The sequence below is a fragment of the Heloderma suspectum genome, chromosome 1 (genome assembly GCF_057233095.1).
Source record: "Heloderma suspectum isolate Gila_16-S chromosome 1, 16-S_ref, whole genome shotgun sequence".
Lineage (NCBI taxonomy): Eukaryota > Metazoa > Chordata > Lepidosauria > Squamata > Helodermatidae > Heloderma > Heloderma suspectum.
In genome coordinates this window covers 114721547-114738066 of record NC_139458.1, presented here as the reverse complement: position 1 = coordinate 114738066, position 16520 = coordinate 114721547, and the positions used below count along the sequence as shown (strand labels likewise).

At 40.0% G+C, this 16520-nt stretch overlaps 1 protein-coding gene across 4 annotated transcripts in view; it reads right to left on the bottom strand.

Moving 5' to 3' along the window:
- SBF2 (SET binding factor 2) overlaps positions 1-16520 on the bottom strand; it is a 388549-nt gene that overhangs the window by 56974 nt on the left and 315055 nt on the right. For all 4 annotated transcript variants that reach the window (XM_084854235.1, XM_084854251.1, XM_084854241.1 and 1 more), the window contains exons 18-23: positions 9032-9202; positions 4977-5239; positions 4696-4868; positions 4351-4424; positions 3479-3674; positions 105-232 (exon numbers count right to left, since the gene is read on the bottom strand). In XM_084854235.1, the coding sequence (XP_084710361.1) occupies positions 105-232; positions 3479-3674; positions 4351-4424; positions 4696-4868; positions 4977-5239; positions 9032-9202 (1005 nt within the window). The remainder of the gene's footprint in view (positions 1-104; positions 233-3478; positions 3675-4350; positions 4425-4695; positions 4869-4976; positions 5240-9031; positions 9203-16520) is intronic.

Sequence of the window (16520 nt, the reverse complement as noted above, 5' to 3'; positions counted from 1 at the left end):
TGTGGAGATCATGCTCCTAGAGACCATACAGTGGAGAAGAAATCAAAAGTCCCCAAGCAACAACAGCAATATTGCCCTATGAAGTTTAAACAACTTTATTTTACCTGAAAGACAGCTGAAGTGATTTGCAGTCCTTCCTGCATACTCTGTTGAAGCTGATTCTGTATAGTAATTTTCTTCTCCTTAGTTATTGAAGCAATGGGGAAGCTCCGAATAACTGTTTGTTCTCCCACTAAGAATATGAGTCAGAGGAGCATTGCATCATAGGTCAAGTAATGAGATTTGTTCATGCTTTACATACTCTACAGTACATGTGTGAACAGTGTGAAACAAATGCAAGGCCGTGATACAAAGTCAAAGCCATTACCAAAACTTGAAGGGCTATCAAAATACTGAGCTCATTTCACAAGGAACATGTTAAGGAGTATATCAGGACCAAAACCAGAACAGCTAGTCCTTAGTTCAAAATGAATTGATGATTTTATTTTATGAAAAAAGTTAACTTCAACATGTTTATATTACCGAATGTTACATTCTATTACGTGTATTCATCCAATTAGAACATACTACTTCAAAATGTATTATGACCGATATGCAGCCTATGCATGTTTACAAGGAAGTAAGTTCTACTGAGTTTAGTGAAGCTTACACCCAGGTAAATAACAACATAATTGCAATTAAGCAATCTCAGTTAAACAATTTCAGCAACTTGGCTATCTTCATGAGAAAGATGAATTTAGAAAAGTAGTCCAGTTGCTCTTTGAAGGCACTTGCTAACATGGTTTTAAAAAGTGCCAATCTATTGATTAAAAAATCTAAAGGCCTTTCTCTATGACTACACATAGTGTCCACAAATTTTAATTTATAACACGTATCTTTTTTTGAGGCAGTATTTCCGTTGTGGGGGCACAGCATTTTCTATGCTCTGGGTATGTATTTGGTAGAAGTTGATACTTCCCCCAAAGATGCATCCATTACTATTGTGGATGCCCAAGTGCCATGACCACCTAACTAGTACATTTTATTATTTTTATTTTAAGAATATGTATACCCTTCAACTCTGTTTCCAAGGTGGTTTCCATAACAATAAAAATACAAAATAATCAGTTAAATATAATACAAAGTAGTAAAAGTAACAGCTGAAGACAGTTAAATTTTAAAAGCCTAGGAGTATGAAAGGGGTTTGACCTGGTGTCAAAAAGGTAACAGTGTAGGCTACTGGTCAACAAACCTCTCTGGGAAGGAAATTCCACAAATGGGGCGTGATCACCAAGAATGCTCTCCATTCAGTCACCACCTGCCTCACCTCAGATGGCAGGGGGCACTTCGAGGAGAGCCTCCAATGATGATCTCAGTGCTTGGACAGGTTGGTGTGGGGAAAGGCATAATAAGTAACATTATACAGCATCCCCCCATGTTTGCACCATTTTAAAACTATGTGATGAATTAAAAAAATATTCTGTGGCTGTTTCCTTTTACCTACTGACAAACTCGTATTTCAAAAAGAAAAGGTTGTGAATAGAGCACCCTTACCCAATCTGGTCCTTCCAGATGTGTTGGACTTCAACTCTCAGCATCCCCAGCCAGAAGGATACTGGGAGTTGTAGTCCAACACATCTGGAGGGCACCAGGTTGTAGAAGGCTGAAATAGAGGGAGCTACAGACCCCCATCATTTAAAAAAAAACTTTCTTTTCTCCCATTAGTGTGTGGGTGTGTTTTTGCTGCTGTAAAGCTAGCCTCTTTTAATGGGGTGAACTGCACACTATCTCCTAGCGGCCATTACAAGAGGTCAACTTTAGCTCTAGTGGTGGTAGATCAAGCTTTGCAGAAGGTTTGCACCAAATGGAAAAAGTATTTTGCGGGGCACTTTTAGTTTGTGTGGGAATATAATCATCCTTATATATTACTTTAATAGTTTACCTTTCTAGAAGCTAAACAAAGTGATAAAGTCTCTCTCTCTCTCTATATATATATATATGTGTGTGTATATATATATATATATCCAAATTCCAAACATTTCACATGGCATATCCACTGCATCATTGTTATAACAATTCTGCAAGGCCAGTGTAATGTCAAATGCGTTATCTGTTGCTGACCAGAAGTTGCTGAGTCTCAGCCTAGCACTCAGTCAGTTTTAGAATCTCAGAGTCAGTCTTGAGTCTCAGAATCAAGCCACAACTATGCTGATGAAAAATAAGTATGTTATTTTAAATGTAAAAGTATTATATTGTCCCAACATATATTTGTGCACTGAAGAAATGACAACATATTTCATGCATCACCTCCACTACTATATATCTATTTCCACAGCCTACAGAAATAATTGGAATGCATTCTTTTATTTTTATGAAACCCACAGAGATTTCAAAGAATAATACTTATCCTCAAAAAGGTACAACTACCATTTTCACTACACAAATAAAAGCAATGCAATGCTAGATTGAGGAATGTTATTTTTTCATATGCCCAAGATAAATGTTTGTGCAATTGTTAACATTAATAGTTCTCATGACATTTTGAAATACTGTACTTTTATTAATCTATGCTCTTTTTCAAAAGTGAAGGAATATATAGGTTCAAATTCTTTGCCCCTTTGGCAAAAACAGTTGTAGTTCCACCAGGTGTGCAAAGAATAATGATTGACAGCTTTCTCAGTCTAAACATTAACAGCCATTTCTTCATCCCAAACCTATAATTCTTCGTCTTGAGCAGGTATAAATATTGAGCTCTCATACTAGGTTGTATCCAATGGTGTCTTTCTGCCAGTAGAACAGACACTGACAGCAGATCAAATTCCCCCTCCCACTGCAGGCCCCCAAATCTCTTCCAGAGGATTGGGTCACTTTCTGGAACAGATTTGGGAGGCATGGGTGGGGGCTGCAGGGTGGAGAAAAGGAAGAGAGATTTCCATTGTATGAGCATAAGTCCATTCGCATGCAATTTAGCCCATTCGTTTTACTTAGTGGCATGAGACAACAATTTTTATTAATCAGCATGTGAGTGATCCAGGCTATCTTCTAATGTGAGAAACCACTCGACAAGACAATGTGCAAGCCTGACAAAGAAGGACATTACTACAGTGGTTTCCTTGGATACATATTTAACAATTCCTGAGATCATAGAAGTTCCTTGTGCCCAATAATCATAATCTCCTGGATCACATTTAAATTCGCTCATATGCTCTGAAATGGTTGGCGCTTACTAGGAAAGCAAAAGTTATAACATCATACAGGTAAGATAAATTATTGCAAAGCCTATTACATCAAAAGAACTATTACAATAATTTAGTATTTAATTAACTTTGGAAATTACATTACAGAAAGTTATGCTGGTTGAAGTTAAAGGTCTTGATACAAATCCTATTCCTGTAGGGGATGTGTTTTTAAAAGTGCCTTAGATGGCCAACAGGACCAGATGCTAGCCTCAGGGTATTCTGGAGTAAATTTTTTTTGACATTCATAGCAAAGACCATACCTAGTTGATCATGAGGTGTGCCTTTAAATATAACTCTGTACGTAGTAAGGAACAAAGCTCCTTCTGCAGGGAGAATGTGAGGGCCTCCAAGCAATCCTCCAGTTGCTTCCTCTCTGCCATCAGGATCCAGGAGCACACGGAGACCTTCACACACAAACTCTTCCCCTGGTAGCAAAGCTGGTCGTAGAATCTTGGGCTGAGCCCAAAGACAAGATTTTTTTTAAAAAAAATAAAAATTGTGCAACACATAGTACACGACAAGTGTTAAACAAAAAAAATATTTTTGCTGGAATTATTTGAACAATTTTTAAAGGTTGGCTTATTTTGAAGGAAAAGGACTTAACATCATGTTGTCTTTTGCATAGGCACAGTGTCCCACAATAGATTTCCATTGGAGAGGCACAGGAGAAGCTCTGCCACTGTGCTTGTTGGGAAAATTGGACCATAGATAGGCTAAGAGTAAGAACTGGGTAAGAGAAGCTCCCTCGACTCTGAAAACAGGCCATGGAGCAAGGTTTTAATTGGTTAGAGATTCTGCCTCTTCAATCCAAGAGGGAAAGCATTATTTGCTTAGTTGCTGTCTGACTTTGGACAGGGAGTGGGTGGATAGAGAATGGGTCTTAAATCAAGAATGGACATGCAGTAGCAGCTTCTTTTTATTCAGAGATTTGGCTGAGCTATTTTCTCTAGTTCATATTTCACAAAACTATAGCCAAGCTGCTCATTTGTTGAAGTTTTCAAACTTTTCGACATGCTATTTAAATTTTCAAAATGTCTCCTCAATTTTATTAGAAAGAGGAAAAATGAAGCTATCAAATTGGCCATATACCCAATACCTATAAACAAGTATCAACATAGTCCAAAATACTTGCCTTCTGTATTGGAGGCAACCTTCTACTTTCTCGATGGACAGCCTCCAGAGTCTCAATGTGCATTGCTACAATTCCTGGCAATAAACACCACCAGCAAATGAGCACAACACAGCAAGAGCAAAACAAACTAAAATAATTCTACCATTCTAAAACTGCTTCCAGAAAACCCAGAATAGATCTCTCTCATGACTATGTAGACACTGACAGACTAAAATTAGAATTACAAGCCTTATTGTCAACTGAAATAATTACCACAAAAAAATCTTTCTAAAAATATCTTCTCTCAGACAGTGCAAAAAAATTCTCTCTCAAAAGATTTCAAGACTAGATCATGGTTCTTCATACCTGGTATCATACAATGAAGACTCCTGATGTGATCCTGTGTAACTCCACTTTCTGTACAAACCTTGTCTATGAACCTGGTAATGAAGCGCACAACAGCATTGGCGATATCGTTGTTTTCAGAATCTTCAAACCCGCTTTCAGTATCATAGCTCTCTGCAACACTGCCTGCAATGCTAAGAAAGCAATTCCAATAAGCTGAATCTACACTGGAATACAAAAATGAACAAACAACACTATGTATGACAATGAATTCCGATGATGTGGGAATCCTGATTACGCACCTATTTGTGACAATGCTATTGCTTCCACTCTCCCAGTCTCCTGTAGCTGAAGTTCTTAGCAGTTTGTTTTTACTGGTGTCCAGTGGCACCAGCAGGTACACCATGAGGTTGGCAAAATGAATTGCCTGGCTGAAAACCATGCTCTCCTCACTCTGTACTAGCTGCTGTTGGGTCTCTTTAGTAAGTGTGGGCCATAGACGCAACTGCTCAGCAGCCAAATCCATGGCACTCTTTTCTTGGGCCTGGCCTTCAGAATTCTTCTCCTAAGGAGTGAAAAATGGTCAGACAACATTATATCATAGTCTTGACTTTTAAAAGGACTTTTAAAAGGGCTTTCCCCCCACTGGAGGAAGGAATGGGAGATGCTACACACAAAACATAATGCAATGGGTGAGAGGAGGGTAAAAAACCAGGCTGTGACCTTTACTGAAGAATCAAGTGTATCTCAAACAAGTTAAGGGCACTGCTGTGAAAAATAACAATGTATGAAACACAGATATGAAGCATGGCATTAAACCACAGAGGAAAGGATGCCCAGGGAGGTTGGCCAGCTGACTAAATGCAGGAGTGGCAGCTTTCTTGCTCGTGAGGTATTGTGCCCATCCCCTTCCAGTCATGCTATTGCCTACTAAGGGACAACAGAACACTTTAGGAAAGTTCCTGTGCTGATCTATGCTTGAAGCCTAACTCTGCTTTCACATCCACATTGCCCTGCCTTAGAGGTGGAGCTGTGCACAACACTACCCTATTTCCAAATGTCCTGCCCAATGTATCCTCCACCTTCAATCACATCCCAAATCAGACCCTAATGCAAGCACAGGAGCCACTAATGCATCATCATCATCACCATCACCATCACCGTCGTCGTCGTAGTAGTAGAAGAAGAAGAACTTTAAAAAACTGTTTCTGGCAGATATTCATAGAATCTATAGCAATGCATGATTAACAGAATGGTGTAGTCACGTCTAATGTACTTATAGCATTTCCTATGCAGCATCAGCTTTGTTTAGTCATGTTTTTCTTCTGTGTTGTTTTCCAAGCTAATGCATTGGTTGCTGTTCCTTTTCACTTCCAAATGCTTGTCTAATGCTGAGGGAGAACATGAATTGGCTGGAAAAACATCATTAATCTAGCTGCCTGGCACAGGTGATCCTATCCAATCTCCTGTAGCGTTTCAGTAGGTGAGCCATGTGTTGTTATAAATATTTTATAGCACCAAAAATGTTCATGTTTTCACATGCTGTATTTATCATTCTCTGTAAATCATTCTCGGCTGGTAGCATGTAGGAAAAATATATTGTAGCCTGAAGAAATTAGGGCAAAGTTGTCTGGCAACTGTCATCACATGGCCTCAGTTTTGTTAGGATAAAGCCACAGGGACTAACATCCCTATAATCAGTCTTTCAGACTTCTGCAGGGTATGAGGATAGGCTTCAAGGGAACCTATGGGCTTGCTACAACTGCCCTAAAGTCCCAATTCTGCTGATGCTGTTTTTCTCTATCTTCCACTTTTAATGTGAACTGGCAGTGACTTGCCTATTGCTTTTCCTAACATGTCTGGTATTCCATATAATTCAGGAGGTATGTTCTTGGCAACATGAGATGGTAGAGATGGTAGAAAGCCATTTTTAGAGTTGCCAGATACCGTACACTTTACAGGTTTTACCATAGTGGGGAGATGTCATTTACCACCTCTCATAACAGGTCAATAAGGGCATGCTTATACTATTACTACAGATTCAATCCAATCTCCATTCCAACCTACAGCGCTATGAGGTACACCCACACTGTAGCATCCCTATAATGTCTTCAGTACAAGTGCAGGCATATTATTAGCATCAGCTATCTTGCCCAGTTTATATTTCTTCATTCAAAGATGACCAAATATCCACAAAAGCAGATAATGCTTTTATCTGCTCACCCCAGAGTCATGCAGCTGGGTAGATAAAAACTTTTAAAGATTTTATATTATGCTTTATCATGTTGTATTTTATGGCTTTAATTTTTGTGAACTGCTAAGAGAGCTTTGGCCTTTGGGTAGTATAGAAATGTAATGAATAAAATAAAAACAGATTTGTGCAGTTTTACGACAACACTGCCTGAAAGTTAAAAAAAAAACGAAAGGGAAAAAATCAGAAAATATTAGGAAGGAAAGGGAAAGCAAGCCATGCCTCACTGCACAAAACCACACCAAGCGGGAGCCAATTTAGACTTCCGCACTGACATGCCCTTTCAGTCCTATATTGGAAATAAGACTTAAAAGGCATTCAATGAAAGGGAAAAGGAAAACTTCTTTTGTCTGTGGCTGAAAACCTAAAAGCTGCAGGCAGTGGGCTGCATGCTACTCTATACACGTGTTCTTAAGAAGTATGTAGGGAAGTGTCTAGAAGGGGTACTTTTCTGGTAACCTGAGATACATGTCTTAGATATGTCTTCAGCTGACTTGGAGTAGTTTTGTCAAATATGTATCAAACACCATATATGGTCACACAAGTCTGTAACTGACACTTCCTATTAACATCTACTTCTTATACTCCTCCCCAATAGCTGCCGCTTCTCTGTCCAGTAGCCACAGTCATACACCACCTAGGCTGCTGCTCCTTCCCTCCCATGCCTACACATCTTGAGAAGCCCCTTACATGTTTACCCCACTGACTAGGCTGCTGCTGCTATAACAATTTCTTCCCAGGTTCTCCACATGGGGCTGAAAAAGAGGCAGAGTAAATCTCGGGCTTGGTACTCAGGATTAGAATTGTTGTTGTTCATCAGCCATGTGTGCCTCTCATGGAAATTTTGGCTACTCCTGGTACAAATCTACAATACCACTTACAACTCTGAGCATTATATATATTGTGGGATTAAATAAGGCATGACATTTGAATTAGGATCTCCAAGAACTAAACCAGCCATCCCCAAGATGATGCACTCCAGGTGTTTTGAACTTCATTTCCCATTAGCCCTAACCATCATGGCCAATGGTCAGGAATGCTAGGAATTGTAGTCTAAACTATCTGGAAGGCACCAATTTGGGAAAGGCTGATCTAAACTCACACATAGTTATTCATTACTGCTATTGCGTAGGGGGAAATAATTATTTTGGAAATTGCTTTGGGAACATTAATGCACAGTGGTGGAAAAATCTATGTTCTAGGTTTGTTTGGCCTGAATATTCACAAGATTTGTTCATTTCTGATTTAGAAAAATGAAAAATGAAACATTCTTAAAAGAGGGATAAAATTTTATCTGGGAGATCTGTCTGATTTCAACCAGAAGGAACTGAAATCTGCCAGAGTTGGAAACACATTAACAATGGATGTTAGGATTCTTAGCATATTATGATAATATGTTCATCAACTTTAAAAGAAAGAAAACATTTTTAAGTTGTGGGAATTAAGCAATGATCCTGGCTTTATAGATGAAACACCTTATCAAATTTGTCCACACAATGAACTTGGCTATAGGATTTTCTAGCAAGCCAAGGATATTACAATGATGGTCTCATTATCTCCTAGTAGCACAAGTAGCACAAATTCCAATGAGCACAAATTATAATTTATGAACACACTCTTTGGCAATTTTTTTAATTCAAGAGTAAGTTGGCATGCTATGAAAGGTAGAGCAATTTGATTACAATCTAGGGCTAATTATTGGCATGAATCAAGCCCACACAGCATTATTTTACATTTGTATAAGCTTTTCCTCTAACTTTATTGGAGAAATGAATAGTACAGTATCAGCAGTATATATTTTAAACATTAAAAAGTGCAAAAAGTAATTTCCTATTATACTGTTGAATAGAATAATCTTGCCAGAATAAAAGTCTTCAAAAATGTAAAGTTAAAACATTTACGTGAATGTGAATCAAAAGTAGGACTGTGAATTATTTTCCCCATTCTTCTTTGAATGCACATTCATCTACACAAATGCACCAAGTATGTAAAAAGCACCACAAGCTTTTCCTTACAATGTAACATCTTTCCTGTAACCAAATGCCAAAACATAGCTTTAGCTTATTTCTTTGTTTCATTAATTTCCTGTATTGTTGCCTTACTTACCTTCTGCTTTAATTGTTGTGGATGACTGTCTTCCTTAGCTGAGAGATAGAGGAAACGAATTTGATTTTCCACATCACTGTAAAAGGTTGTTTCCCAGAACTGTTGATTAGCCCATATTGGGTGATCTTGTACGCAGGTATAAGCAAATTGGCTGACTCCAGGAGCTAGTTTCTGAAAGCACAATGCTAAGTCATCAAAATAATGTTTTAGAGCAAGACCAACAATGTATTCAACAGTACTGGTCATAAAAACCATTAATAGGATAGACAGTTTCAGCACTTTAAAATACATTTTAAGAGAAATAAACTTAAGTATGCATGTGTATTTATAATGTTCATAGATATATTCTCTCCAATACATTTTGTTAAGTAAGCAAGGGACTCACCCATAATTCTATTTCTTTGAGCACAACACCTCACAGAAGCCTCACTCTTGAGTCTGGATCTTTCACCAGGAGAGTCAATATGGAGGTGCAAGACCCAAACGTGAGAATCCTCGGAGGATGGTATCTTTTAAGAATTGGTTTATAAAACACAATGAAGTAGCTTAGTGGCCACATATACTCTATTATCCTCATATAAGATTGGAGCTCTAAATGTAGATCTATGCCTATATACAGACAGAAGCTTTTTCAAAAAGTTTGAGGCAGATCTTCAGAAGGTTGCATGAAGCAGTATTTCCAGAAAAAAATATTTATCTTTTGTGGCAGAGCAAGTCTATTTGCAAAAGTTCTGCAAATAATGCAGGTGGATCATGTAACCCCACAAAAAGTTTAATTTTCTTTTTGAATGTTTAGGCACTCCACTTTGCAACATTATATTCCTCCCATACCTATAGTACAGAATCAGGAACAGCTTTGTTGGATCACTGAATCTGATCAATGAAAAAAAACACACCCTGTCCTGCTTATTAAATCATATACAATGTTATATAACATTTTCTCCCAATAAATCCTAAACTTCAAATTATTCTGGAAGTTTTTCTCTAGAATAATACTTTTGTATTTATACTAAGCCTTTCTGAGGATAGCCTACAGGTGCTTTGCTATGAGAAGGATGAGTGCTATTCAGTGCAAGCCAACTGTAGCCAGCAGATGGCAATAGATTTCTGTGAAAATTGCGTGCCATTTTTCTGTTAGGACAGCCTAACAAAATAGGAATGCTGAGTGTTTCATCAGCTGAAAAATATTCCCATTGACCTCTGCCTAACAAATCTACCTGTAAAAAGTGATCTTGCACACACAGAAATATCAGCAGTATGCCATGTGACTACATGCTTTGCCCTCTTCGTACAATATCCAACACCCCCATTAGCCCTGTACTCCACCACCCTACCCGTTAACCTACAATGAAAACTACACTCCCCCGTCGCCGTCGCCATCTGCTAGCCTCTTGAGGTGGTTCCATATGAGCCCAAATTAACCATGCAACACATCGGGACAATGAGAGCAGTTTATATTCCACACATCTACAACTTAATGTACTGATTGAGAGTCAATAAACTGAAGCTCATTCCTGATAAGCCAGAGACGCTGTTGGTAGCTGATTCATCTGACTTAGGAGATGGTAGTACAGCCTGTTCTGGAAGCACTCCCCCTTAACTATAAGTTTCATAGTGCTATTAGATCTGGCCTTATTTCTGGAAGCCTAAGTAGCCTTGGTGGCACAAAGCACCTCCCATTGGCTGAGGCTGGTGTGCCAACTATGACCTCCCCTAGACAAAGATATTCTGGCCACAATTAGTCATGCTCTGGTAACATCCTGTTGAAATACTGCAATACGTGTGTGTGGGGGGGTGCCCTTGAAGTTGGTCCATAACAATTCAAGATTGCTACCAGAAACTGGGTGTTTGGAACACATCTTGAAACAGTTTCACTTGCTCCTGATCCATTTCTGGGCCCATTTCAAGATGCTGGATTTAATTTCCAAAGCCCACCTGGCTTACGACAAGCATACCTTAAGGACTACTTCTTTTCACACAAACCTGCCTTTAGAGACCCTTATGTGGGCCTCTGCACTATCTGAGGTGAGGTGGGAATGACCTGGAATTACATAGGGCCTTTTTAGTTGTAGCACTCTGCCCTTTCAAACTGCTCCCCAGTGACAGGTGAAGATTTTTATTCACCTATGCTTTTTAGAATGTTTAGTCTGACTAGTAGTTTAGTGTGGGCTTTGTTTTTTAGAATTCTTTTATTGTGATGTCCTTTGTACTGTTTAAATTTTTGTTGAGATGGTGTCATTTCAACTTTTGCAAAAATATAAATAAATGTGTTTAAATAAATACATAAAGTGGAAATGTTCAGGATTCTGGTGCTGGTACTGGCATTTTAAGATCTTCAACTCATTACTTGAAAACGGATTGTATCCAATGGTGTAATTCTGCTGGCGCAAAGCTATTACCGCTTGCAGAAACCTTGTTTTTATCCTTGTACAAGTGTCAAATTCAATACTTTGATTCTGCTTGCACAAGCTGTCGCACAAGGCATTCTGAAAATCATTGCACAAACTGTTCTGCAAATCACTGCACAAGACATTTCACAAATCACTACGACTTCATTAGACTAGGTGCAACTTGCAATGTTTGGCAACAAGCCGTTGTGCAAACTGTTGCACAAGGCATTGCACAACTTCATTAGACTTGTTTGCACTAGTCATGGTAGTTCCGATAGTGGTTGTGCAACTGCTAGCCAGTGGAACAACACCAACTCTTGTAATTTTTCCACTAGCATAATGTTGGATATAACCCAGTGTTTTATTCTTATTATGATTTAATAATAGACTCCCTGCAATGAGGAATTGACAGATGAGGGAGGAGCAGTCAATTTTAGTAAGGCCAACCTGATGAGCTTCTCTAGACTCCTTCCCAGGCAGCTGTCAGGGTGGACACTGAGCCCATAGAATCCCAGAGTAGTTCTGATTCTGAGGAAGAGCAGTCGCTCCTGGGAGGGGAGCGCGCTCCTCTTTCCCAGGACCAACAGCTGACGGAGATTCCTCCCACCAACATTCCTAGCTTAGATAGCAGTCCAGGGAGTAACGGAGCGCGGATAGCAGACTTGGTGGACGCGCGACGCAGATGCAGAGAGCGGCGCCAGATGGAGGGCACGGAAAGGAGGCATAGCGCCCGGTTGGTACGCAAACAACGGCTGCACCCAGAGGATCCAAGGGAAAAGGGGAGGGACTCTCCCTAGTCCTTAACTTCAGGGGTCTACCAGTAATTCCCTTTCAAACGGGGACCAACTGTTCCAACTTAGGGCATAGGTACTGTGCTGCTCAGATCTAGTTGCAAACGGTATAGTTGTTAAGTTGTAAAAGAAGAATAAAGCTTTGAAAGGAATCCCCTTGTCTGTGTCTGGACTTGGTTACTGGATTAGACTGAGAGAGGCCTCCAAGGAGCCCTTGACAGCAGCAACTCTTTCATCCATACCCCCCTCCATTTCAGAGAGTTCCTACACTGCCCTCTGGTCTTCTTCAAGATCATTGGGGAGTTTGCACTCTGCCTCTTCTGCAATGGAATGAATGCACAGCTAGTTTATATAAAAAGGAACAAATGGGAGCACCCTATGCAGCAAGGCAATTCCCACATGGATGGGGTATTATGCTATTGTTGCTGCATTGGGGCTTGTGGGAGTAACCCACAACTATTAAAATGTAGCTGTGGGCACACTTATCTCTGTGGAAAAGTTCACCGTGGTGTGGAACCAGAAGCACAGTCATCCTAAGTAACTTGTTTCAGAGGGCACTGCAAGTCTCTCACTTAGATCCCAGTTAAGTATATAGTAGAACATGCAGTTTTACAGCTCTTTTCTTTAAGATTAAGTCAAATGATTGATTGCATTATTGGAGTCCAAGTATGCATTTATAACATGACAAGGAATCCTGGTCAGGGAAACAGAGCTACTAAACTATATATGGAAAATAATATCCCACCAAACTGAAGCATTTTTTAGTCTTACTCATGTCAAAAGGCAGAGATTTAAGGCTATACTTAACTCTCCCATTGATTTCAGTGAGAACGTAAAAGTGCTTCACTTAGCTGGATCATGCCCAATATTTTCATAACTGTACAACTGTGCAGCCCTAGTGCAGTCTTAACAACAAATATGCACATTTCTCCAGAGTAATGTGAGGAACAAATATTTAATTTTCAGGTTCAGGTTCAGGATCACATTGCCCCTTCCCTACACAGTAACAGAAACAACATGAAGGTCATTTTTGCCAGAGTATTTCTGATGCCAAGTTATAAAACCTCAACAGGGAACATACTAAAAATTCTGACAGAACTTCGTAACTATCATAGTGTGAATGGCGCCACTATAATATGTGTATTCAAAGAGGTTCTTTTGTGTGCCAATTTCAACATGATTAAATGGGTAAAATATTGAAATTGAAGACTACCTGTGGCCCTGCACATATATGCAAAGCGTTATGATAAGGAAAATAGCTCCTAGCTGAAATTGTGGTTAGAATTAACCTCAGTACTAAGAACAAACATGGATATCCATAAGATTTTTCCCTTGTCAGCCCCCTATGATATCTGAAGCGAGTGCTTAGCTGTTGAACAGAGCATATAGCAGAAGCCATACATGTGCGAGCACACACACACACACACACGTATGTATGAGAGGTGCATTGGATTCGGATGAAGCCCAAAGCCCAAGCAGAATTGGACTACTTCAGTCCAGTTCTGGTGCTTCCCAAGGTAAAGCAGGCTTCTCCCTAAAGCCACTAGAATTGAAGCTGGAGCCGAATGAGGCTTTGTTACCAACTTGTGTTTTAAAGACATAGGAGACGTGGACACTTTGTGTCTCCTGAAACTAGCCTCTTTTAGTTTCTTTTTCACTATGAGTCTGAGTGGTGGCAGAGGCTAAGTGGGGGCAGGATTGAGGGAGGGAGTGCTGCTGAGTGACTGATAGGTCTACCTTCTACTCCTAACCATGGGGAATTATAGGGTTAACTCTGGGTTGTTTAACCCATGGACAATCCAGAGTTTTCAGGTTAGCACATCACAAAACAACCCAGGAACTGGGTCTTCTTAAGTAGGTAATTAAAAACGGAAAGGATGAACGTGCGCCTCGTGTGCTCGCCCAGCTCCACGATTTCTGGGTTAAACAACCCAGGAATTGCCACTGTGACGTGCAAACTGGGCCACTATCTTATTATATTATCCCCCTGTTTTTGTCTATGACTCTGGCTTTGCTCTCGTTCACTACGTCTTAGTTCTTCTTTCCCCCTATTGAACTTTGGTTCCATTCTCCTTTTGTTCCTGGTTTCATTCAGCACATTCAGCATTTATTAATTATAATTCCATAATATAGTATTATTATTTCATTCTTTATGGTTTCTCCTAAAATTCTATGTTGTGTGTCTTAAGAAGTTAGCTCAAGCCAACAACCTTGTTTCCCCATTATGAATTTGGAAACATAAATATTTTATTCCTAATCCATTTTGGTTTCACTTTCTTTTTCTTCCTGGTTTCATTCAGTACATTTTGCATTACATCAGCATTTATTAATTATAATTTCTAATGTATTTATTAGATTTTCCCCTGAAATTCCCTCAGTTATGTCCTAGGCAGGCAGTTCAATCCAACAGGGTATTCCAAAGATGGGACCTAGAAATGGCCATTCTTCCCAGGCCACCATGCTTTACTATGAAAGAGGCTCAAACTGGTTTTCAAGGATCATAACTCCTTAGCCCCTGCACCACCCCTTCTGAAATTTTGCAGGTTTCGTGCCTGGGGAAGCCTCTATGATGTACGCCACTTTCACACAAATCTACCAAAAATCCAATGAGGCAGGGAGCAGGAAGTGACTCCTGCCCAAATTTGAGGGATCTCCTTCCACATGAATCACTGCACCTACCCTCTGAAACTGCAGATTTCTGTCAGGGTTGATCACAGGCCCATTGAGAGTTCTGAGGATTCCGATTCTGAACCAGAGCTAGAACAGCTAGATCAGAGAACAGGGTAGGAACCTCCCACAGAGCTCCCAGGAGTTGGGAGAGAATCTTCCCAAGGCCTTGTCAAACAGATGGCCCAGGCTGAGTCGCTGCCTCTCCCGCCCACTGTGGGAGCTCAGGTTTCTGAGGAGGAGGGGCATGACTTGAGAGATTCCAGAGTGTGTGCAAGTCAAAGCAGGTGGAGTTTGGGATGAGGCTAAGGTGCTCTGCCAGGATAGCCGTTCTTAGAAGCCAACAGAGAAGGGAGCTGCCTTAAGGGAGAGGCATCACCATTAGGCAGGTTTGACCATCAGTATCCACGGGCAAACTGTCAGCAACTTCAGAACCCTGAGGGTTGTCTTTCCTAATAGAGATTTGAGAATAGTCCTTTAGAGCCCGGGGAAGTTTGAGAGGTTCCTTCAACATGCACTGTGGAAAGGCTTGCTTTTAGCATAATAAATCTGCAATAGCTTGAACTACTAGTCTCTGTTTTGCCGATTTTGAAGGGGAGGACAATCAAACATGACAGCTTCTTACTTAACTCCACCTTGAGGCTTTCTATCATTTTCAGAACACAAGGAACATAATGGGTTCAACACCTGAGTTGAAGTGGATAGATTCCAAATTGGTCTGAGCTGAAATAGGCTATTTTCCGAAGCACCGAATCAGGATCCAAGTTGAATCTTGCAGTTGGTGCACACCTCTAATATGTATGTGTGTGTGTGTGTATGTATATATATATATATATATATATATTTACACACACACGGAGACACACACACACAGGAGAGCAAGACATTTTTTTAACATATAAAGTACAGGGAAAATCCCCCCCAGCCCTCATGAATCCCCCCCCCGTTAACTCAAAATCCCCTCCTGAAGTGCCCTTTTAATTCTGCTTATTCCTGGTTTATATTTTGGGGGGAAATATGCAGATTTAGATGCTGTTCATGTTCTCCTCTAGACTGTGTGATTTAGGATTTGCCATCCTGTTTTAAGCAAAAGCTGTGCCTATATAACCCATATGGCTTAATTAGATTGGTCACTTTAAGGAGATTCAAGGCTTTCAAGGTCTCCAGCTAGATGGCTATCTAGCAAAAAATGAATGCTGGAAAAACAGGGAGACAAAAAGCACCTCTGCTGCTTTTCCTGCTCTGCATAGCATTATAAGCCTACAAGTTCAGGGGCTTACAATCATTGAGGGCGCAATCTAGGATTGCACCCCTGAACACCTACTTCTGCACATCAAAAAATAAATCAAAGCTACTACATCCTGTCTTTTCTGAAGCAAAAGCATTTCCATGACATCATGATGTCAGGTTTACACAGCACGAGGTCCACCTTATTGATATAGTGTTGTACAATTGCCTTGTTGCCAGAAAGTGGAGTAAGTTTTCTGAAAACATTGTTTTCTGATAAACAAGTTTGGCTAACAGAACTTATGGGATATATCTCAGATGTATACCAGGTTCTACAGAAAAAATCTGCAATGTGATGAACTTATCCTTCCTGACATACTTACTTGTAGAGTTTCAGCAATCAGAAAGCTACAG